General features: G+C 42.3%; 1 protein-coding gene across 1 annotated transcript in view; it reads right to left on the reverse strand.

The window, feature by feature from the left end:
- PREX1 (phosphatidylinositol-3,4,5-trisphosphate dependent Rac exchange factor 1) overlaps positions 1-26,451 on the reverse strand; it is a 314,753-nt gene that overhangs the window by 22,814 nt on the left and 265,488 nt on the right. Inside the window, exons 22-26 of the mRNA XM_075276753.1 lie at positions 22,154-22,332; positions 19,135-19,296; positions 9,913-10,123; positions 9,362-9,641; positions 7,370-7,579 (exon numbers count right to left, since the gene is read on the reverse strand). Coding sequence (XP_075132854.1) covers positions 7,370-7,579; positions 9,362-9,641; positions 9,913-10,123; positions 19,135-19,296; positions 22,154-22,332 — 1,042 coding nt within the window. The remainder of the gene's footprint in view (positions 1-7,369; positions 7,580-9,361; positions 9,642-9,912; positions 10,124-19,134; positions 19,297-22,153; positions 22,333-26,451) is intronic.

The raw sequence follows: 26,451 nt of genomic DNA on the forward strand, positions 1-26,451 counted from the left end.
GCTTTACCCTTCAATATATTGAAGGGTAAAGCTGGCCTAAATTAGAACCTCAACAAACAAAAATTGTGGCAAAAAATAAATTGGTGAAGATAAAACTCAAACAGTGGTTCAAACATTTAGAGGTTAGAATAACACTCTGCCACTGGTAGGATCTGGAATAGTAACATGGTGCATTTACATACATGGACTAATGTCCATGCTGCTGCTGCTGCTATTATAATATGCAGCAGTAATTTAGGTTGATGCAATATTAACATCTAATACACGGTTTTATTAATCAGTAAGGTGTATTATACATGCATCTTACGCCTGATAAGTAAGCACCCCGGTTATACCCCATGAATTTCCTGATATGGAGGCTTATCATCTGTTGATATATGCTAGGAGTGTTATGACTCCACGATAGCCCTCACCTATGTACTGGGCTTCACCAATTAGCTCATTTTCCTTCTGTAAAAGACTGACTATCTGTTCTAGTACATGGGACGTTCTGGTGAGCGTCTCTTGTTGCTATAGTCACCTATCACGCGATCCATCCAAAAGCAGAGAGGGGCGGTACCTGCTGCCACGCCCCCTCGATATGTGACGTGTGATTGGCTAGCAGGGACTTTCTTACCTCTATATAATGGGAATGTCCACCATAGCAATTATCACTTGCTAATAGACAGACACCATATACTTCACAAGAAGTCTGACTGAGTGTTTGGACAAGTTAGAAGTTAATCAATGTCACGCTCAGTGTGTTAGTGAATGAGTGCTGTCAATGTTCTCACGATACAAGCTTTCTTGAGAAACTTTATTAGAGAAAGTAGTAGCGTATGTGAGACGACATGTGTAACGTTTTTTACGGTTGACAACTTTTATTGACAATAAATATTAAAACCTCAAATTGAATCTAGTCAATTTGAGGTTTTAATATTTATCTATATTATAAAAATGAATTTCTGTCTGTCTGTCTGTCTGTCTGTGCTCTAATGCGAACCAAACGACTGGACCGATCTTCACCAAATTTGGTACAGAGATACTTCAGATATCCGGGAAGGTTTAAGACGAGACTCCAACTCGCTCGGATGTACCGTTGCTGAGATACAGCATTTCAAACACAGTGCCCCCCCCCCCTTAGCCAATACAAACCTGCAAGACTTTCACTCATATTCCAACTGCAATACACACGGTCACTCCACATGCACAATACAACACTGATATCCAAACTGAGATACACGCATCAGAGAATTAGATACACAGATCAGCACACAGTATCACACGCCAGAGGATTAGATACACGGGTCTGCACACAGTCCCACAAACCAGAGAATTAAATATGCGCTTCTGCACACAGTTCCACACACTGAAGGATTTGATACGTGCATCTGCACACGGTTCCACATGCCGAAGGATTAGATACAGGCGTCTACACACAGTTCCACACTCCAGAGGATTAGATACGCGCATCTGCACACATTTGTACACGCCATAGGATTAGATACACGCATCTGCACAGAGTACCACATGCCTTAGGATTAGATACACGCGTCTACACACAGTTCCACACTCCAGAGGATTAGATGCGCGCGTCTGCACACAGTTGTACACACCATAGGATTAGATACACGCGTCTTCACACAGTACCACATGCAGTAGGATTAGATACGTGCGTCTACACACAGTTCCACACGCCGAAGGATTAGATACGCGCCTCTTCACACAATACCACACAGGGGAAGATTAGATACGTGTGTGTGCACACAGTACCACACTTTGGAGGATTAAATACATGCCTCTGCACACAGTACCACAAGCCAGAGAATTAGATACGCATCTCAGCACATAGTACCACATGGGGGAGGATTAGATACGCGCGTCTACACACAGTACCACATGCCATAGGATTATATACGCACGTCTGCACACAGAACCACATGCCGGGGGATTGGATACATGCTTCTACACACAGTTCCACACACTGTAGAATTAGATACGCACCTCTTCACGCAATACCACACAGGGGAGGATTAGATACACGTGTCTTCACACAGTTGTACACGCCATAGGATTAGATACACGCGTCTGCACACAGTAGCACATGCTGTAGGATTAGATACGCGCGTCTACACACAGTACCACATGGGGAGGATTAGATATGCGCGTCTGCACACAGTACCACATGCCGTAGAATTAGATACGCGCATCTACACACAGTTCCACACTCCAGAGGATTAGATACGCGCGTCTGCACACAGTTGTACACGCCATAGGATTAGATACACACGTCTGCACAGAGTACCACATGCCGTAGGATTAGATACACACGTCTACACACAGTTCCACATGCAGTAGGATTAGATACGCGCCTCTTCACACAGTACCACACAGGGGAGGATTAGATACGTGTGTGCACACAGTATCACACTTTGGAGGATTAGATACATGCCTCTGCACACAGTACCACAAGCCAGAGAATTAGATACGCGTCTCAGCACACAGTATCACACGGGGAGGATTAGATACGCGCGTCTGCACACAGTACCACACGGGGGAGGATTAGATACACGCGTCTACATACAGTACCACATGCTGGGGGATTGGACACGCGCGTCTACACACAGTTCCACACGCCGTAGGATTAGATACACGCCTCTTCACACAATACCACACAGGGGAGGATTAGATACGTGCATCTGAACACAGTACCACACAGGGGAGGATTAGATACAGGCCTCTGCATACAGTACCACATGCCAGAGAATTAGATACGTGTCTCAGCACACAGTTCCACATGGGGGAGGATTAGATATGCGCATCTGCACACAGTACCACACGCCAGAGTCATTAGATACGCGCGTCTGCACACAGTTTCACTTACTGGAGGATTAGATACGCGCCTCTTCACACAGTATCACATGAGGAGGATTAGATATGTGCATCTGCACAAAGTACCACACCAACAAGGATTAGACATTTGCATCTAAACACAGTACTACACGGGGAAGGATTAGATACAGCTTTACTCCAGGTATCCATAACAACTAATCACAGATTTTTCACTGACATCCAAAATGAGATACACATAATCACATGACGCTTATGGACATACACAAACCACATACAAAATACACCAGTGCAAAATTGGACAATTCTTATGGGGCCACTACACAAACATAAATTGTAATATACCCGTGCGAAGCCGGGTCCTCCCTCTAGTAGTCAATAAAAGTTGAGTTTTATCTTCACCAATTTATTTTTGCCACAATTTTTGTTTGTTTGTTGAGGTTCTAATTTAGGCCAGCTTTACCCGGCAAAATAAACAGAACGGTTTGAAAGTATAGCGCCCATAAAGAGCTAGCAGGAGCCCCATCATCTTTATTAGGCTAATTCTGGCAATCATTAAGAGCCCAGTTTTTCAGACCTTTATTTTTGTTAGCCATTATTGCGTATAAGGATTACATTTAGTTCAACATCTATCTAATTTTTCCTCACATTGATACCAAAATATTTCAATGTCTCAGAGTGTTTTATCAGTCTTACGTAATATCTGATCTCCTGCTAAATCTGGGTTTATTGCCCCAATAGCATAATTACAGTCATGCAAGCACACAGACACTACATTAATGTAAGAGGGATTCAAGGTTTATGTCTCATTTCATTGTAATATGGCTTATATACATATATGATATTTCGTTTTATGCATGCAAGTATATACATTTTTGTGGTTGTAATATGTGGGTAGTTGTGTGTATGTACATATATATGTCCATACTATCTATTTATCTTTGGTTTCACTATCATTTTAATCATAGTTAATTTGTCCCTATAACCTTTGTTACTATACAGTATATGTGTGTGGGGGCTGTGGGTCATTTGATTTACTGTCTTTGGTAGAATCTTATCTGCTCATGTTTTATGGTTGTCCAGCTTAGCTGTTTTTTCACCTTTTGTTTGGGGTTATCCTCACGGTTATTGCTCTATTGAAGTGTTTATTCACCTTCCTTACACCTTTACCTTTATTCACCTTTCCTACATATATTACAGCAAACTAAGAAAAAATAATGATAATTTTATGGTAATTTTATAATTATAAATTATAATTGTAATTTAGAAAGTTGGAGGGGGGCATGGGGAGTCCATGTATTAAATATTAATTTATCCTGGACACCCCTTTAAATAAATCTAATACATTTTACATCATATTCTTTCTTGTTCTATTTCACAGTTAAAACTCCTCCCCGAAGTCTTCATCTTTGGCTACAAACCGGCTAGGAGCAGGAGCATAACATCTCAGAAATTTGAGAGAGAGAGAGCTTATTTCCCTTAGGCCATAAAGGACCAGGGCATCAGTTACACAGGTAGAGGTGAATATTACAAGTTTGTTGGTTCCATTTTCTTGCAAGTGACCAAGATTTCCAAGAATCCTGAAAGGCAAACCTATCTAATTGTGGCATAGTTTGGAAAAACAAAAATGAGATTCATGTAGATAGTGTTGTAATAGGGACTTACCAAAATCCAACTATTATATTACCCAGCTTTCCCCAAACCCTGAAAAGAAAACATGGCAAGCTCTGGCATGCTTTTGAAGGATGATTACTTCTGGAGAGGCATTCTTAATACCAAACTTGCCATGTAGTATCCTCAATATTGCCCTGATTATATATATATATATATATATATATATATATATATATATATATATATATATATATATATATATGTATATATATATATATATATGTATTATATTGTTACGGTGCTGTCTAAAGGTCCTGAACAGTAAATCTTTCTAGAATAGTAGGGATTTATGAAAGGGGAGAATTATCAAAACATAACTATATAGATTTGATATTCAACAGTTTGGGAAAGTTGGGCGACTTTCCCTGTGGAGAAGTAATAAGTCATACTATTGTTACTGTGAGTTAGTGAGGTATATACTGCTGGTGTCCATGATCGCACAACTGTTGACACTATTACTACTGCTGCCACTATTGGTAGAACTGCCAGCATCGTTACTAGTACAACTGCTGGCACTGAGGGGCAACATGGTGGCTCAGTAGTTAGCACTGTGGCCTTGCAGCGCTGGAGTCCTGGGTTCGAATCCTGCCAGGAGCAGCATCAGCAAGGAGTTTGTATGTTCTCCCCGTGTTTACGTGGATTTCCTCCCATTCTACAAAAAACACACTTAAATGAAAAAAAAAAATGTACATTGTGATCCCTATATGTGGCTCACAATCTACATTTAAAAAAAAAAGAAAAAGATCACTGCTGGCACTGTTACTACTAAAGATGGTACTAGTGGTACAACTGTTGGCATTGTTACCAAAACTATTTTATAACAGTCACTTCTTGGCTCTGTGACATCCCCACAGGGTCAGGAAAATCATGATCCCTATAACCATAGGTCCGTCATCTGTTTTTTGGTTTTTTTACCCCCCCCCCTCCCCCCCAGCAAACTACGTGCTGTGCTTGGACCATGCCATGCGGATGACTGTGCCCCCAACCAGGACCACAGTCATTTATTTGATCTCTACCTTTTTGAATCGGTTGCTTACCCTTTTGTACTCTTGATGCCTTCTGTACATTCTTATGTACCGTACCTTGTTGAAAATCATTAAAGTTTAAATTGCATACACACACACACAAAAAAAAATAATAATAATAAAAAAGAGAGAATACCACTGTTTTTTTGTTTTTTTTTTTCTCTTGCTTGAGGGGCTGACCTAGTAACCTCAAAAAATATTTTAATTTCAAGTATCTTATGTATCTAACTAGTCTGTTTGTTCAACCAAATTAATTTTACCCTAAAGATGTCTCATAAATCTGGTTTTTAGCAGAAATGTCAAAATAGAGTTAAAGATTTTTCATCCATCTTTTATTTGGCAAACTACCGTATATACTCGACTGACCCGAATATAAGCCGAGGCCCCTAATTTTATCACAAAAAACTGGGAAAACTTATTGATTTGAGTATAAGCCTAGAGGGGAAATGCAGCAGCTACTGGAAAATTTTAAAAATTAAAATGGTCGGAGTTTTTGGTGCAGTGGATGCCGGGTGCTGTCTGTCTGCCCCTTCCCTGAGCTTGAGGACTGGGGTTTTTCCCCCCACTTGGAATTCAGCCTGGCTGAATATAGGGTAGATACGTAGTTACGTAGATAGGTAGTTCCCGACGGAACAGGAGCACTGCAGGTCTATATTCAGTAGACCGGGCACTTTCAGACACAGGGCTACCTAATGTGTATGTGTTTCATAGTAACTTTCTACTTTTGTATGTATTCTAGGGAAAGGAGTGAAAAAAACTGTGCTGAAAAATTCGGCTTATACTCGAGTATATACCCATGGCAGCTTTTTCTAGCTTTTTACCCATTGGTATATTTTGTATGTGCAAAGAAACCAGAGGAAACTCAAGCAGACACATGATTATGGGTTGAATTTGAACACTGGACCCCAGCTCTGCCAAGCAACAATGCTAACCACTGAGCCACTGTGCTGCCCTTAAGAACCTGCTGCTAGAGACAGATTCAGATACAGATGTAACCGGAAAGCGTCCTCATCTTTCCAAGGTACTAATGAAATCAGTCATTCTCCAGCTTTCCAAGTTGTGTAACAGTTGAGGAGGGGGCACCTTGGCAGGAGGCGTGGCTAAGCACAAGCCAGGAACTTTGCATTACAAAAGACTGGGAATATCTTGGATAACACTTTGGAGGCCAGCTGGGTGCACGCAATACATCTGAGAGATTCTCCAAGCTCCATGGAGTTATGATGGTTATTCTGTTTGTTTTTTTTCTCCTTTTAATTTAAAAAAAATGTTTTGCCTGTCTTGTCATTTTTTATTTTTTATATATAGCACTGAACCCAATGGGTATTAAATTGCTCCATGTAATGGTACTTTGTGTGTTCTCTACGAAATCATTACCTTTTTGACTGCTGGCAATAACGTATGTGTCAGATTCCTATTGATCCTGATTCTGAATATAATAGGTGATGGCTGCGTGTATTTGAGATGCATTGACTGTGTTGGGGTGTGATTTACGCTCAATCCACAGTGAAGGGCGAGTGCAAGATTGAGTAAGTGGAGTGAATTGTCCCCTGAAAGACGCACCCACATCATGTGCTGGGATGGTGCATACGTGTCAATCTTTAAAATAATGATACAATGTAATGTAATGTTTTTATAGTTTGCAAAGCAATGTGATAGAGGTCCCTTTAATACTCATATTACTAAGAGCTCATTTATACAAATAATGCTATGATGGAGGGCCCCACTAATGCTGTCAACCCTTCAAACAAAATATCCTCTAGAAGCCATGATTCCCATAGACTGTGACCACATCCTGCAAATATCTAGAGTACACTCAGATATAACAGTGAGCAAACACTAACCTGTATGAATCTCTGTAGCTGACTGTGTCATGCCCTGAGTCCTCCTGATCTTCTTCCAACGCCTTGAAGCAAACTTTCTTGATGCCCCCAAGTTCCCCTTTGTCACCGTCTACATCATCTGTTGTCAGAGAGGAGTGGGGAGTGCCACTAGCAGGCACAGTCTCGCATGCTGGCTCAGACTCTAGGGGCTCAGTTATGGTGGACAGTAGCCTGCAGAAGAAGAAAAAGAGCATTCATTAGAGTCATTCATTAGAGGTCAATCATCTTGGGTCTACTATCCTTTATCAATATCATAGCAAAATACAGTATAAGAACCCTGATCACCAAATCACAGGAATTTATGTGGGGCCTGGTTCACATCAGTGTTTGGGTTTCCGTTCGGGAGACCTATATGCATTAAAAAGCGGTTACCTAAGAAATCACACAGACCCAATAGACTATAATGAGGTCCATGAGGTAGCACTTTTATCTCCACATGTTTTGTATGGAAACCACACAGACTTCATTATAGTCTATAAGGTTTCTTAGGTAACCACTTTTTAATGCATATAGGTTTCCGTTCGGGGAGTCCCCAAGCAGACTCCCCGAACAGAAACCTGAACACTGATGTGAACCAGGCCTAGACCAGACCATTTTCTTCTTCTAATCTCAACACTTAGAGCATTACATAAGAACTGATGTAGTACTTTTTCAAGTGAGGCTTAATCACTGTATAACTTCTGCAGTTGTCTAATAGAATGTGTTATACCCTTGTTAGGCCTGGTTCACATGGAACATGTGGAAAGAAAAATACTTCATGAACTACTTTCATCTCCGCACAACTCGTGCGGACACCACGTGGAAAACACATGGACCCCATTATAGTCTATGGAGTCCTTGTGCTTTCACTGCTCACCGCTTGTCAATGCGTTCAGTATTCTGTTCGGTGGGTCCCCAAGTGGACTTCCTGAACAGAATACAGAATGCAGATGTTAACCAGACCTTATAGATCTCTGTTGACAGTGAATGTAAACATTCAATAAAGCCTGTTACATTGTATTAGGGTAGAATTGTCTGTTGGGTAAACACATCAGCAGAACAAATCTCTCTCTCTTTTGCAGCTAGAAATGCTGGAAAAGAAAAAAACAAGTGTTCTCCCTTGTGCAGAGCCTTAAATATACTGAACTACAAAAAACACTAGAGTAGGTACCCGTAAGTTGGGTGAGACAATACAACTGATACTGCAGCTTTGAGTTGCTGCAGTGATGGTATCCAATCCCTTGTCCAAGGGTATTTTACTGAGAGATAGATGATGTGAGCTTCCACATCAGCAGAAAAGTGGACCAAATATATCTGTGCTTCCTCCAGGCACTGCTATAGCTAAGTTGTAATAGCCAATAATACAACGAAGAACAGACGTTTGAAGGTCGTTTTATTATTGTTATTTTTGTTTGCTAGTAACTCTGACACTTGATTATGTTATATAACCTGCTTCTGATATATGTATTAAGTACAATGTCTATTCATGTGGATATACCTAGTATATATATAGGATACACTGTAAAAATGTTCTGTCTTTTTGTAGTTTTTATTCTGAAAAGCTTGCTTGAATCACATGATGAATACATGTAGAAATAATAGCATATGCTGTAACATCACTATCATGTCATTTTGATTTGATGAAGGAACAGTGGTTCTGGAACATGTAACCTTTTTTCTGATATTGCAATAATAAAATGCCCTTCTTCCATTGGCCATTACAACACGGCTATAACAGTGTCTGGAGGAAGTGCAGATATTTGGTACACTTTTCTGCTGATGTGGAAGCTTGCATCTCTCTGTTTTGCAGCTATTTTGTTTCAATATATCAGGTTCACATCAGTGTGGACCAAATGATGCTACTTGTGATGCTGATATGGTCAATCTATATATCTTAGTATGCAACCTGGCAGTTAGTAGGGACTTGGCAGTATGTGTTTTGCCTTGGTCACATGACAAAGACAGGATCCTCACTTGTTGATCTGGGTAACGTATTGTTTCATCTCCCTCATGGCTACATCCAGCTTATTGAAGAGCAGTAGGTAGGCATCCTGAATCTCTGTATCTTCTTGTTTCAACAGCTGGCTTAGACCTTGCTCATTGCTCTTCATTTCTCCATTCACCTGAGAGAAACTGCCATCTAGGCATTCTCCATTCATTCCATCATCATCCCTTGTAGTGGCACATCTCCAGGCTGGAGCGGCCATACTGGACATGCAGTGCTGGGAGTATGTCATAGGATTCAAGCTACCAACTATGGAAAGAACAAATGGGTGAGACCTGAGTGTTAACCATTACTCAAGTGTTAAAAGGGACATAAAAAAATATAAATAAATACGCATTATATAAATAGTACTGTTCCCTGTTAGATTTCATTTCATGGTGGAGACATGTTTATTGCAAATTTACATGTGACATTATGAAATTTATCCTGGAATTTACTCTATAGGCACACTAAATATTCTGCTGGCGAATTCACTGTGTACATGACATTATATTGCACTGATGACATGACCTAATCTCACCTTGGTCCTGATCAAAGCCAAAAAAGGAGTTTTTCCGTCCAAAGCGTATACTGAAGGACCTCCCCACTGAGGTGGTGGTTTTGGGGTACGATACTTCCATAACATTGATGTGGCAATTGGTTGGGCAGAAGTCCATGCTTTGCAGTTGATGCATCTCACTTGTGGTGTGTTTAAAGGACGGACTAACCTTCATCCTGAGATCATCTACAAACTGAGAGACAGCAAAAGCCATGACCATGAAGTCACCAATCACAAAGTAAAGGAGGCACTGAAAGCATGTTGCTAAAACAATACAATTAGAGAAAGATATGGAATTTATCAATTTCACTTCAAGGATACTATAAGATGGTGAAGCAAACATCACACTAAAATTAATTTAGAAGTGCCAATGGGCAAATGATGCCTATTATCCACGAATAGATCCTTGATTAAGGTTTATCCATTCTCTTATTCTCTTAAGGTCAGTACCTGGCAGACCAGGAGTCTACTGCTGCTGAGGGGGCCCACCCAGCTGCCAGATGTTCACTGTTTTATTTTCTCCTTTGCAACAAGCAATTGCAGTCCTCTCTGCTTTGCTTGCACTGATTGGTGGAGTGTCAGTCAGTTTCTCCTGCTCTACCAATCAGAGCTAAGTAAACTCAGTACAGGTTGTTCCCACATGGGTCTGCTGAAGAAGCTGCATCAGAAGATCCACTGGTATACATTTGAGTAGGAAGTTGTGGTATTGTGGCTGATAGATTGGCTGTTGTTATCCCCAACCCTTGAAGGTTTAAAGAGGACCTTTCATCAGATTGGGCACAGGCAGTTCCATATACTGCAGGAAAGCCGACAGTGCACTGAATTAAGCGCAATATTGGCTTTCCCGATCTGTGCCTCAGGTAAAGCGAAATCGGTCCCAGTACCGTAGCGCTTTACAGTCAGAAGGACGTTCCTGACAGTCATTCAGGTACGTCCTTCTCCACAGCAGCGCCTATCGCGCTGTATAGTGTGAGCGGGGAGGAACGCCCCCTCCCTCTGCTCACAGAGGTCACATATCAGGAGGGGAGGGGGCGTTCCTCCTCGCTGTGTGGTATTGTGTGAAGAGGTGCGTATCTAATCCTACGGCATGTGAAACTGTGTGTAGATGCGAGTATCTAGTCCTACAGCATGTGGTACTGTATGCATGTATCTTAATCCTATGGTGTAAATTCACTGACGGGTAATTTACTCGATTATTAACTTTGTCACATAAAGAGTAAATTTAAAACATAACTTTTAATTTTATAAGATAAAACAAACAAAAAAAAAAACCCCAATATGCGCTAAAAATTGAGAAATGATACACACTATACGGAATGATGGTGTCCGTGTGCGTTAATAAATTCCTCAATACATAACTGTAGTCACTGTATAGAAGGATAGTGACCCAATTAGGAGAATGTAAATAGGAGAGCCATGAACAACTGCCCCTCAGTCATCCATATATATATAGTACCCAAACCTGTACTGGTTATAACAGTCACTCTAAACCCCTGTGATTATATTAAACACTTGGGGAAGGAAAGGGTATATGGATTTGGCATAAAATAGATATTACTGCTCTCCTATTCTGACCTAATGTGGGCTATGTACTCCTCATAGCTCCTCTACGCGTTTCGCCAATGCATATCGCATGGCTCCTCAGGAGGACGATATTAAATATATACAGCCGCTATTGTTTGTTAAAACTGCAATTCCTGCATCCTTGATGGTAGGAAGCAGTAATGTGCTAATGTGCTATAGCTATAGTAATGTGCTACCATCAAGGATGCAGGAACTGCAGTTTTAACAAACAATAGCGGCTGTATATATTTAATATCGTCCTCCTGAGGAGCCATGCGATATGCATTGGCGAAACGCGTAGAGGAGCACATAGCCCACATTAGGTCAGAATAGGAGAGCAGTAATATCTATTTTATGCCAAATCCAAATACCCTTTCCTTCCCCAAGTGTTTAATATAATCACAGGGGTTTAGAGTGACTGTTATAACCAGTACAGGTTAGGGTACTATATATATATGGATGACTGAGGGGCAGTTGTTCATGGCTCTCCTATTTACATTCTCCTAATTGGGTCACTATCCTTCTATACAGTGACTACAGTTATGTATTAACGCACACGGACACCATCATTCCGTATAGTGTGTATCATTTCTCAATTTTTAGCGCACATTGGGGCTTTTTTTTTTTGTTTTATCTTATAAAATTAAAAGTTATGTTTTAAATTTACTCTGTCTTAATCCTATGGTGTGTACAACTGGCTTGTGGTAATGTGTGCATAGGCATGCATCTAATCCTCCAAAGTGTGGTACTGTGTGCAGACACGTATCTAATCCTCCCGTGTGGTATTGTGTGAAGAGGCGCGTATCTAATCCTACAGCATGTGGAACTGTGTGTAGACGCGCGTATCTAATCCTACGGCATGTGGTACTGTGTGCAGACACACGTATCTAATCCTCTGGCATGCAGTACTGTGTGCAGATGCACGTATCTAATCCTCCCCGTGTGGTACTGTGTGCTGAGAAGTGTATCTAATTCTCTGGCTTGTGGCACTGTGTGCAGAGGCATGTATCTAATCCTTCAAAGTGTGGTACTGTGTGCAAACACACGTATCTAATCCTCCCCTGTGTGGAATTGTGTGAAGAGGTGCGTATCTAATCCTACGGCATGTGGTACTGTGTTCAGACGCATGTATCCAATCCCCCGGAGTGTGGTACTGTGTGCAGACTCGTGTATTTAATCCTTCGGCACATGGAACCGTGTGCAGACGCACGTATCTAATCATTCAGTGTGTGGAACTGTGTGCAGAAGCGCGTATTTAATCCTCTGGTGTGTGGGACTGTGTGCAGACGCGTGTATCTAATCCTATGGCGTGTGCTGTGTGCTGATCCTCTGATGCGTGTATCTCAGTTTGGATATCAGTGTTGTATTGTGCATGTGGGGTGACCGTGTGTATTGCAGTTGGAATATGAGTGAAAGACTTGAAGGTTTGTATTGGCTAAGGGGGGGGGGGGGGGCAATGTGTTTGGAATGCTGTATCTCAGCAACGGTACGTTCCGAGCGAGTTGGAGTCTCGTCTTAAACGTTCCCGGATACCTGAAGTATCTCTGTATCAAATTTGGTGAAGATTGGTCCAGTCGTTTGGTTTGCATTAGAGAACAGACAGACAGACAGACAAGAATTCATTTTTATAATATAGAGAGACAATGGTGAAGCAGGGATCCATCCGCTCCCTGCTTCACCATTTCTCCACTGCACAGGGAGTAGTAGGCATAATGTGATGACACCACTCGCATTGTGCCTGCAGCTCCCTGAAGCCTCCGGGAGCAGAGGCTTCAGACAGAGTAGCAGAGCGAGGAGATGTGATTATTAGTGAATTTTTTATATTTGGATGGTACCAGAAGAGGGACATAATTTTCTGGGGCAACTGCAGGTGGACATTAAACTGTGGGGGTAGCTGGAGGGGGACATTAATTTACGGGCAATCGGAGGGGGACATTAAAATGTGGAGGTAGCTGGTAGGTTGACATCAAATTGGGGGAGGGGGGGGTAGCTATAGGGGGATATTAGACCGTGGGTGAACCAGGAGGAGTACTTTATACCAAGGGGACAATTGGAGGGGAACATTATAATCTGGGGGCATACCAGTTAGTGATTGTAGGTGCATTATACTGTGTGAAAACACAAACAGAAATGGGAATGGGCGGGGTCAAAGACTGTCCTTTGAAAGTTAGGAGGTTTGAGGTCCTGTCAGCCTGTGTCATTGCTGCTTCTATAACTGCTTCCATGGACTCTGAGCTCCAATTCTTCACAGTCCTCTGGCTCCATCTAATGGCTGTTTGATGTACCCCCTCCACTTCCAAAACTGTGGCAAAAGTCAGTGTGACAAAGAAATTTTTTAGATCACAGAATGTTCCTTCTCCTGATTTCCCGAGATCCTCTATATCATTGTTTGAGGGTTTTCCAAGTATGCCAAGACCTCTATACCCTCAAGAACATCTTGCCTCAGCACAAAATTTTGCTGAACAAGAATCTCTTGATGTGTAGGATGGCCAATCTCCTTTACTGTTCATATTACAGATTTGCAGCACCAATTGGCGGCTTTTGTTGAGAGGGTGGAGGATTTGACACAATAATGTTCATCTTGTCAGTTTTCCTGAAAAAAGTAAAGGTTCTGATTCTCTGCCTTTTCTGGAAATGGCAAAGAACTTACGGGGTGTCGATACCTTTCACAATTCTATATTATAGATAGAAGACCTGGTTCTGCTGAAGCCCCCCAAATCTCCTGCTGGTCACTTCAGAGACAGACATGTCATCCTACAATCCATCAGAGCCAAGGGTGAAATCTAATAATAACAACCAAGTCTGCTACCTCGATTTTTTAACATCAATACAGAAACAACAAACCTAATTTAAGGAGGTCTGCCGGAAACCAAAATTACTCATCTCTCCCGCGATCTGGTGTTACTCCCGGTAGGCTTTGGATCATTTTATTGAAGTCCCAGACGTCACAAGGGCCAGGCCGGAGTCATTATGTGTCGTAACACTGGCCTGGCCCATGTGACATCTTAACGGACTCTGAAGAGATTTGAAAGCAGCGGGAGTGTGCCAGAGCTCAGGAGAGGTAAGTAACATTGTTTTTTATGTTTGAATCCACCCGTGGGTCTCTGATCATTATACTCTGGGGTCTGAAAAGCATTATACCATATGCAGGGGCCACTACGGAGCATAATTCTACATGCAAAGACCACTATGGAGCATAATACAGTTTGCAGGGGCCAATGTGGGCTATAATACCATGTGCAAGGGCTGCTATGGGCCACGACACTGGGTTTAGGGGCCACTATAGGCCATAACACCGTGTTCAGGAGCCACGGTGGGGCATAATACCATGTGCAGGGGCCGATGTGGGCCATAATATTGTACGCAGAAGATAATGTGGACCATAAAAACCGTGCACAAGGGCCCATGTTGGCCAGAATATCATGCACAGGGGCCGCTGTGGGCCATAATACTGTGTGCAAGGGCTGACGCTGATTTGGGGATAAATTTTGACCCCTAATTAACAGCAGACTCCAGCCAGATTCTATTGTTTTGAATGGGAGGCAGAGATTGCAGCACGACACTGAAAAAAATGAGCATCCTACTTTATCTTGCCAGGAATGACACTGCTGATTCAGGGCATTCCGTTGTGGATAGTCAGTGGCTGGAAAACAGCAGAATTTATCTTCATTTTCTACCATCTTAAGCCTGTGATTGAATGGCTATGTTTGTGGCTTCTCCTTTCAAAAATTAACTTTGGACCCTAAGTTTTAGCCATGGTTCATTTACTGCGTCAAGAACTTACTCCTAGTGTGATATAAAACTTTATCTGATATATCTGATGCCTTTCCCTTGAAAAAGGAAGATCGCCAAGGCTGTCAGTTATCTCCTCTATTGTTGGCCCTGTCCATCTAGCCCTAGGCTTTAGCTGCTGGCACTCCCCAGATATATACGAGGTCTCACTAGGGGCACCCTTATTGAAAAAGTATCCTTATATGCTCGTGAGACACTTATATACCTGATGGATGATGTCCCTGGCTTCTTTACTATCTTTCATTGAAGTATTTGGATACTTCTCTGGCCTGTTATTATTTTTTCCTCTGTCTATGCAGTATCCACCGCAGAAAGACCTTTCAGCTTCCCAGCAGGTAGTCTCGCAATTTAAATACGTAGGGGTAATGGTATCTCTCAACTTAAGCCAATCCAAAAAGAGCAATGAGAAAATGAATAAAACTTAACCGTTAATAATACTAGGTAAAATGTAATAAATATAATGCACAAAAAAAGTCACACACTAGGCAAAAAAGACCTCATGACATAACTAATAAGAACACCAAAATATCCAAGTCAGAGGAATGATCAAAGGGACACGGGGGACCCAAAAGGTAACCAATCCACTTACCCAGAATCCAATGTAACAACTGGATACTTTAGAAGGTCCAGAAGGGAATGATGTGACCCGGCAATATTTCTTAGAAATAGGGTAGAGATGTATATAAACCAGTCCCTATACTAGATAGATGTTGAATAGGAGGGACTGAATTCACCCTAATGCCTGTCACAGGGTCACCGCCCTAATTAGCCAGTGCCCTGTCTGGAATCTCGCCCTGTCTATGGGTGCGTCCCTATATAGCTCTTCCAGTAAGATGTATATACAGAAGAAATGGGCTACATAGGTAGCAAAAAATCATTCAGCCATGTTTTGTGGTGCAAAAATATCTAGATACACTCACTCATCAGGGGTAACTAGCTCAAGAAGTGTTAGTATAATGCCCTTATTTTTTCAGCATATACACTCACGTGGGGGAAACAAACCATCACTCATTCCTTTAGGCATCGCTCATATTCCTCAGTTTAACAAGAGAGCATAATAGTTTATAATGAAAAGACAGGCAGATAAACAAACTTATCCCATCCATGCATATCTCTCAACTTACTGGAGTGTACTGGAGTATTAAACCCTTGGCTACTGAAAAGCAAATCATGGAAATCCAATCCCCTCTCACTCTAGGGTAGGATTAAAGGGATTCACCATTAAAACCTTTTTTTTTGTGGACAAGACGTCGGAATAGCCTTTAGAAAGGCTATTCGTCTCTTACCTTTAGATGTGGTCTCCGCTGGGCCGTTCCTTAGAAATACCGGCTTTTATCGGCTTTTATGAGTTCTTTCACAGCGAAGGGGGCAGCTCCCAGCGCTCAAACAGCGATGGGGCATTCCCACCGCTGCCAGAGAAGCGTCTCCAGCACCGCCTCCTTTTTCGTCTGCAGATGATGTCAATGTCTTCTTCTGGTGCAGGCTCGTAACTTCTAGGCCTCGGGCCTTGAGCAGAGCAGACTGTGATGGCGCACAGGTCACGGGAAAATGGCCGCTAAGAATATTGTGCAAGCGGCCATATTCCAGTGGCCTGTATGCCTGCGTAGTCTACTCTGCCTAAGGCCCTAGGCCTAGAAGTTACGAACCTGTGCCGGAAGAAGACATTGAAGACGAAGCTGCGGATGCAGAAGGAGGCAGTGCTGGAGACGCTTCTCTGGTAGCGGTGGGGACGCCCCCATAGCTGCGAGAGAACTCATTTGCATACTGGTAAAAACCGGTATTTCTAAGGAACGGCGCAGCGGAGACCACGTCTAAAGGTAAGAGACGAATAGCCTTTCTAAAGGCTATTCCGACGTCTTATCCACAAAAAAAAGGTTTTAATGGTAGAATCCCTTTAACCCCAATATATTGATTATCCTGTTTTTTTTCCACTATGATACTGCAGTTGTTACACTATTATCACTATTATGAATTTTAAAAAGCCAAAATAAAACATTTAAAACAAACAAACAAAAAAAAGAAAGGTACAAGGCAACCCACTTTTCAACCACAATGAGAGTTTCCACTAATCAATACCCTTCTTCATGTGAAATATGACACATTCTACATCCATGAAAGGAAAACCCTCTAATCAGTATATCACAGAGGAAAGAGGGATGCCGAGTAGTGAATGTCCCCATTGCAGTTAAAGACAGTATTGCGCTTATTTTAAAAACTGAGTTGATTTATATATTAATATGATCAGGAAACTTTGTCGCCTGCAGTGCATTGTTGCTGTCTTGCTCTGTCATAATAGGCTTTGAGACATTGTATTACAAAATTGCTGTTCTGCCATTAAAGGGAGTCTGCCACTCCTCCCAAGCATATTCATCTGCCTTCACCATGTTACTAAGCACATTACACACATTATGACAGTTTTATAGATTTGGAGAAATTTAATGTTGAAACATTATGCAAATTACTGTGTAGTACTTTTATCTGTACACTTTTTACATGTTCACTTCACACAGTATTGTCCCCCATAGTGGCCCCTGCACACAGTATTATCCCCCATAGTGGCCCCTGCACAAAGTATTATCCCCCATAGTGGCCCCTGCACATAGTATTATCCCCCATAATGGCCCCTGCACACAGTATTATGTCCCTTAGTGGCCCCTGCACACAGTATTATCCCCAATGGTGGCCCCTGCACACAGTATTATCCACAATGGTGGCCCCTGCACACAGTATTATCCCCCACAGTGGCCCCTGCATACAGTATTATCCCCCATAGTGGCCTCTGCACACAGTATTATCCCCCGTAGTGGCTTCTGCACACAGTATTATGTCCCACTGTGGACACCCATAAACAATTATTATACTCTGGGGTCTTTTCAGACCCCAGAGTATAATAATCGGAGACCCAGGGGGAGAAAAACATAAAAAAAAAACATAAAAAAACCCTCTGTTACTCACCTATCTCCCGTCTCCTATGCTGTCGGCCTCCGAAGTAGTCGATCTTCAATGACATCAAACGTCATATGAGACGTCAGACGACTAGGCCGAAGTCTGCACGGATCGTGGAGAGGTAAGTAACAGTTTTTTATGTTTCATACCTCTCCCGGTCCGCCAATCATTATACTCGGGGGTCCGAAAAGACCCCCGGGTATAATGATAGCAACGGTAGCGGCTGTCACCGGGCCTCTAATGTCCCAGGCCCTGTGGCAGCTGCCTCTGCTGCTATGGCGGTAGTTACACTACTGGAGAGGGTTCTTTACAGGTAGAGTCAGGAAGCTATGGAATGCTAGCTATTTTTTTTTTTTTTTTGTAGATTATGAGCCCCATATAGGGATCACAATGTACATTTTTTTTCTCCTATCATTATGTCTGTAGAATGGGAGGAAATCCACTCAATCACAGGAAGATGTAGCACTGCAAGGCCACCGTGTTGCCCCGGCCTTAAGTTTTCTGGAGCACTGCTCTTACTCAGAACCCCTCCATCTAATGCCAACACCATCCCCCATTCAGTGGGAGTCAATCTGCCCATTGCTATGACATCAGCAATCCTACTTGAGCAGCAAGAGCAGCGCTCCAAGAGCTGAACCTCCGCCCCTAGTGCACCAACTGCCTCATTTGCATTTGTTTTTCTCCAAAGAATAAAGGTATTTTAGCACTGTAATGCAGAGGCAGAAACTGAGTATTCGTACACAAAAAAAATAAAAGTTATTAAATACCTTTTATTCCAGAATATTGGCATGCAAAGCATCATACATCCTATGTATGTAAGCTGCACGTTGGAAGTAGTTACACCATTCAGAGAGAAATTAGATGTTGGCAACATATTAGTACGATAGGTCTTAGATTTATTACCTCCTTGTAGCTATTAATCCTCCAGGTTATGTTCTCAAGCTTGGTGTCACAGATGTGGCGGAATTCGTATTGTGGCATGGTCATCACTGATTTGCTCATAGCGATAAGTCTTGTACAATTCTTCACAAACTGAACATCATCAGTAACAAACGCCTGAAGGATCTGAGGAGATGCAAACATTATGGGTGGAGAAAAAACTATTTGAACATGTAACATGGACACAGTACTGTGAAGTGAACATGTAAAAGCTAGCAATGGTTGATAACATGGCAGCATTTAAAAAATATTTACCAAATGCAATTAATAATGTTGTATATAACAATTCCACTGTATTATTGTGTTAAAATTGCATTATATATCTATCTAGCTATCTATATGTACATAACAATTTTCAAAGGACAGAGAGGGACGGAATATGAGGTGCACTGGGTATGCCACAGCAAATTTAGTCCCACCCACTTCTATTCTATCTATGGTGTAAGCTGATGGCTGGTCAGAGGAGGTGTCCATCTCACCCAGACTACTAAGGTGGGTGAGATGAGAAAACTCCAGAAGGAATGTTTGTTCTCTGCAGACAACTTTCGTCTGCTGAGCATTTTGGCATTGGTCAGTATTGGTATTGGTCAGTATTGGTCTGGATTTTTAGGAATGGCAGGTAGGTTGGTAGTGAGACCTGTCATTCCACCAACCTCCAGTCCACACTTTGGGGATGTTCCGGCAGCGACTCAGCTGCAGAGAGTCTGCTCATCAAGGGAGCTTAAGAAGCCAGCTCCAGCAGCAGACGTTGGGCAGAGTTTGGCTGGCGAGCCAAAGAAAGAGGTCATATTTTTGGAGTTGTGTCCTGAGTGATTCAACTGGCTTTTGGATTTCTGTTATTCTAGGTGAAGTAACCTATTCTATGTTTAGTTAGAGCCTACCCGGGCAGGTATTTATTTTTGTATTTTGCTGCTGCACTACTTTTTTAAGTGAAAATAAACTCTACCTTTGTTTTGGACTAAAAGAAACTGGACTTTTGTGTCTGTGCCACCTCACCTAGCAACCTCAGACTCTGACAATGGCTATTCCAATCTATTTCTCTTTGTTCCCCAACACAGTATAAAGCCCCTACAGTGACCCTGACATGATACATTATAATGTCGTTTTCCTGGAGCCCCCATAGTTTAATTTCCCCCTCCAGCCATCCCTACCATTTAATGTCTCCCTCGAGCTATCACCACAGTTTAGGATATTAAAAAGTGATGGCCTACATGGGTGCCGACATCTTTAAAGGGGCTCTATCATTGGGAAAAGTCATTTTTAACTAATCACATCCTTGCATAGTCTTTAGAAAGACTATTCCACACCTACCTATGTAAATTGCCCCAGTGGTTTTTGAATAAGTCCGTTTTTATTCATATGCTAATTAGACACACCTCTTTGCTATTGTTTCCTATGGGTGTATACAGCACAGGCTGCTGCTGACGACTCAGCTTCCTGTTTCCACTCACACTTAGGAGATAATAGCAGGGACGAGAGCTGCTGGGAACTTCCTGCGCTGGCTGGAAGCTCATTAGCATATTAGCCACCATTTTGGGGTGCCTGTAACTTATTGACTACATTTTATTAACTCTTTCTGGGTGGGATGTAAAAGGAAACATCTAGTCTAGCATTGCTTTTAGCTTTTTTTTCCATGTTACCTTTATTCTGCGGGTCGGTACAGTAACAGCGATACCTCATTTAAATTATTTTTTAATGCGTTGCTATTTGTGCAGAATAAAATTCAATTTAGGGGAAAAAAAAACGAATTATTTTTGCATCACCATCTTCTGAAAGGCATAACATTTTTATTTTTCGCTAGACAGAGCTACTTGAGGGCTTATTTTTTGCGAGATGACCTCTGCTTTTTATTGGTACCATTTTGGTTTTCATCTGACTATTTGATTACTTTTTATTGAACATTTTGTAAGGCAAAGGTGGTGAATAATCATTATTTTGTGCGGTTTTGTAAGTTTTTTTTTTATGATTTTCGCTGTTCAGGTTAAATGTTTTAATTTTATTGTTCAGGTTACTACGGACGCGGTGATACCAAATATGTAATGTTTTTTTCTATTTTTCTTTATTTCACATAAAGAAACATATTATATGGGAAAATGGGATTTTTATGGCTTTATTTATTTCTAATTTATTTTAAACTGATTTAAACTTTTTAATTTTTACTTTATCACTTTTTTTTTCTGTCCCCATGGGGGATTGAAGCAGTGATCTGTTGATCTCTGCTTCACTAGATGTAGCTGCAATACACGTGTTACACGTGTATTGCAGAGCACAGGAAGCAGTCATCCTGTGCAGACGCACGGGATGACTGCCTCCATTCCTGGCAGGATCAACCAGGTACGTGTAGGGAACGGCATGGGGCAGACCCGGGGTCACTGATCAGACCCCGGGTTGCCTATTACCAACACCGGTACCCCTCGAAACCGTCGCGGGGGTTGCCGATCGGCACCATTATGACCTGATCATGTTTGACCGCCAGTATCTCAGGGTTTAACACCCACGATCGGACCCTACGGCTGACACCCGCAAGGCATGGTGCACACACAGTTTCTGTGTGCGCACCATGCAGCCGCCGTAGTACTACAGCGGTTTGCGGGAAGTCCTTCCCGGCAGTGCCGTACTATTACGGCGGATGTCAGGAAGGGGTTAATAGGGGTTAACTGGATTCCAACTCATAGGGACTTTTATATCATAGATTACTCTTGATGGACTGGTGCCTTTTCTCAATATAATCAACAATGTAAGAGATACAAAGTGGCCAATCTGCCTATAATCCCCCCATCCCCCAGAGTTATACTGCTCAGTGACAACCCGATGATATTTCTTTCCCAATCAATCAGCCTGCTTATCATTGCGCCATGAGGTCAGTAGTAGCATCACATGCTGGACATATCACAGTCTGCAGAAATCTGTCCCAATTTGAGTTGCAAAACTGTGACAAAAAAGTGAGTAGCAGTGTCCTGAAGTACCCCACAATCTCCTTTACCTTGGCAGTAATCCCAAAGGAGTCACGAGGTTCAACCATCTTCTCTAGGACATAGCACTTTATTCCTGCTGTGCTGACATACTCGTACACCACGCCATGCTCAAGGTGGACGTTCTCAACCACCATGTTGATAAACCGTGCATCCTCCAATACAGAAGAAGGGGGGCAAGAACAAATATCTGTACAAGAGACAATTTGTCAAAAGCTATTAATATTGGATATTCACTACAAATGTTCTCCTACATTAATAAGAACTGCTCCTGACTTGCTAATATCTGGACCTCCCCCTCTCCTGTTGATGCTTTTCCTCGTCTCCTCCGCCCTTTTACCATTGTTTGCTGTCAATTGTTTTGTTCATGTGAACTGTTCTTTTTTTTTTTTATTATTTGACATTACTTTATCTGTGTATACATGTTATACCGTCATCCCCTTTATACAACTTTTGGGTCGGATACGGTTTGCTGTTGTATTTGTTTATTGAAAAAATCCTTACCATAAACAATTAAACAAAAAAAAAAAAAAAAAGGACTGCTCATTGCCAGGATGTATACTAAGCAGGGGGACAAATCACATTTCACAACTTATGTCAGCTGAGCAAAGGTAGTCCCTGTATACACGCAGTAGTTCTATTACTACACACAGTTGGGGTGAACCTAACATGTATGAACCTAACACCCAGATGGACAATGATTTGTGTTACCTTCCCACATTACAGATGAGTGATCTGAAAATGCTTGGGATTTTAGGAGAGCAAGTTAATAATAAAAGAGTAGCTGCTAGTCATAGTCATTATTCATAGGAGACATCACTGCTAGAAGTAACACCCTGCACGCTGATATACAGTATATTCTATAGGATGAGCAGACCCTATAGGAAGATGCAGCAGCTCAACAAGTTCATTCTAAATCACCAAAAAGTTCTGCAAATCTGGAATGTAGTAGGTGTTACAATGTCGCACCATATTTGCTATTTAGAAGTATAAAACTTCCCACAGACCTAATAGTTCTCAAAACTATCACAACAACATATACAAACAAACAGCACAATAAGCTTCAGCGATATTTTACTAAATGTGCACAAATGTAAAAAAAAAAAAAAAATTATTTACTTGAAAATATTAAAAAACATTGATACAACACAGTGCAGAGACATAAACATATACATATAAGCGGACCAATGCTACCTGTCACAGAACAAACGTAGTAGTTGAAAAAATATAAATGTTACAAAAATGTAATCCAGCAATGGAGTATGGTGATAAATGATAGCCTTTAGCAGAGAGCTCAACATAAGTCAGTATTTATATGTAGTGAAGTCATAGTGACAGCTTTCATATGGGAGTTAATATGCATATGCATAATGACAAATGTAAAAAATACTGTGCGCGTTCTTATCGTGGTATGTACTATCCTTTATGATCTGACTTCATTTACTTCACCTCTTTCCAGCATCCACAGTATTTTTTTACATTTGTCATTATGCAGAGCTAACTATATTAACTCCCATATGAGTTAGTCGTAGATAATAGACATCATGAATCAAGATTATAAGTAGCATATCGTAACAGACTAATTGATCAATAGCAAACAACAGAAAGCAGTTATATAAACCAAAATTAGGGCAGAACTAGCAGCATGAAAAAAAATGAAATACAAAAAAAGGGGGAGTGGATGGGAAAGTCAAAGATAGAGATAAAAGAAAACAAGGAATGGGAGGGATAGCAGCATTCCCAGACCTGTGCTCTCCAAGCATACAAATTACGAGTAATACAAACAGTCTCCTGGGAGACAAATCATTTCAAACTTATTTACTCCATCCAAAAAAATGTCAGTTACGTGTTGGAGGCATCAAGCATCCTTAATAGAGATGAGCGAACAGTAAAATATTCGATATTCGTTTCGAATAGCCGCTCAATGTTCGACTATTCGAACGAATATCGAACCCCATTATAGTCTATGGGAGAAAATGCTTCATTTCAGGGGATCCCACCATTCAACTCAGGAGGGTCACCAAGTCCACTATGACACCTCAGCAAATGATGCCAGCACCTCTGCAATGCAACTGGGACAGCAGGGGAAGCATGCCTGGGGGCATCTAGCAAGCCCAAGTCACTGTTTTACCCCAACATCACAGCCTATCAACTACACACTTTCCACACTCAAAAAAAACCTCTATCAAAGTGGGAAAATACCTGGAAACCTTCTTTCTTCCCCAAATGGATGGACACAAACCCCAAATTAAGCTAAACAAACATTAACAAGCACCCCTTTAAATCACGTTGCCCATGACAACCACAGATGGAATAGGCAATGGGAAATCCATCAGTACCCACCCTGAACTGTCATTGTGGATGTGTGTGTGTGTGTGTGTGTGTGTGTGTGATGTGGTAAGACCTTCCAAATTTCACTTTAATGGCCCTTAATGTGAGCCCTTCCAAATTAAGTTACAGGCCCTTAAACTGAGATACCAGCAGAGATTGAGGCCCTTCAGGTGACTTCAGCCTTCTACCTGCAGAGTTTTAGGCCCTTTGGGTGAGTTGAGCCTTGCACCAGCAGAGTGTTAGCCCCTTTAAATTTCTTAGCCCCTAAAACAGTGGTTCCAGAACCATCACTCTCATTGTGTTGGATTGATGCAGTGGATTGGACTGAGGACCCAGACAATGACCTGGATTTGGATTGTGAAATTGATAACATTTTGGCATCAAGTCCTGGGGGTAACTTTTATTTAGAGGGCCGCAAAGGTGGAAAATTAGCTGAAACCACTACTACCGGTAATGGTCCTCTAATATGAGACTCTACATTACCTCTACCGGGTTCTGATCAGGTGTTAATAGTCCAAACAACATGCTCCAGTACTTTAGCTGTAGATCAGAAACCACTTTCCCTTTCAACACCAGATTTAAAGGGATTCTACCATTAAACTACCTTTTTTTCTAATGAACACTTTTCTTGCTCTTGTAGTTCTATACAGGAGCATAGAGAGGCCACCCCAAAATGGCCGCCGGCCAGCTCCTGTATTGAACTGCAAGAGTGGCTACCCCAAAATGGCCGCCGGCCGGCTCCTGTATTGAACTTCAAGAGCAAAAGGAAAAAAAATGCGGCACCATCTTGCGGGAGTACCTGGCCGACCCCAGCCCTGTCCTCTCCGATCCCTCTGCGCCCTACATTTAGTGGGTCTCCAAGTTGGATTTATGGCTGGAACTTGCGCTCTATGCATTGGAGGTTTTGGAAAATGTCTTCAGCGCAGCCGGTGGCATCATCACGGATAAGCACAGCCAGCTGTCAGTGCTGACTGGCTGACGCTGATCAAAATTTCCAGTAGTGTCAAGCACCCTGACATGAAGTTTGATGTGTGTGCTCACCCTCTACAATTCTTCCTCCTCCTCATACTCCTCCACCATCTGCGTTGCACAATTCTGCTCAGACTAGCTTCAATTCACACTAATGCCCCTAAACTCTTCTGGTTGGAGGCTCAATTCACCCTGATTCCCCCAACTGTGCTGGTTAGAAGCTCATTATAAGTCATGCCAAGTAACACACTGGCACACATGGCTGACTTCATGTTAGGTTGCTTTTCAAGAGACACTAAGGTGCCTAGTGTCACCAGTTACATGAAAAATTTAGTGTGGTTTGCACACTTTGCAAGTCTAAACTGAGTAGGGGCTCTGAAAAGAGCAACCTTACCACCTTTTCCGCGCGCTGTCATTTGGAAGGCAAGCCCTGGGCTCAGTGGGAGAGAGCAAACGCAGGACAATCGTCGCCCGGCATTGCCGACACTGCCTCTTCCACTGTTTACACAAGCCTGGACACCTACACATCTGTCTCTGACACAGGCGCCTCTTTCCAGCCACTCCCCATCTCCCAGGCGTTTCATTGCAGGCAGAAGTACTGCGCAAGCCACCCACATGCCCAAGCCTTCAACGGCCTCATCGAAAAACTGCTGGCCCTGGAGATGTTGGCTTTTATGCTTCTGGATACCCAGGCCTTCCGTCACCAGATGGCAGCTGGGGCACCTCCCTATGCTGGGCCTAGCCGTTACTACTTCTCTTGGTGTGCTGTCCCCGCCTTGCGCCTGCACGTGTCCTATAACATCAGTCGGGCCCAGAGCTCCGCGCTTTTCTGCAAGGTCCACTTGACCACTGATGCATCGACAAGCGCCTGTTGTCAGGGATACTGCTTACCTTTAATGACAGGCCGGGTGAATGTAGTGGAGTTTGGGCCCGGGGTGCAAACTGGGGTGGCCTATCTCCTCTCCCAGCCCAAAATTCATGGCAGGAGTTATCTGAAAGCCTACTGCGC

The sequence above is a fragment of the Leptodactylus fuscus genome, chromosome 6 (assembly GCF_031893055.1).
Source record: "Leptodactylus fuscus isolate aLepFus1 chromosome 6, aLepFus1.hap2, whole genome shotgun sequence".
In the NCBI taxonomy this organism is placed as follows: domain Eukaryota; kingdom Metazoa; phylum Chordata; class Amphibia; order Anura; family Leptodactylidae; genus Leptodactylus; species Leptodactylus fuscus.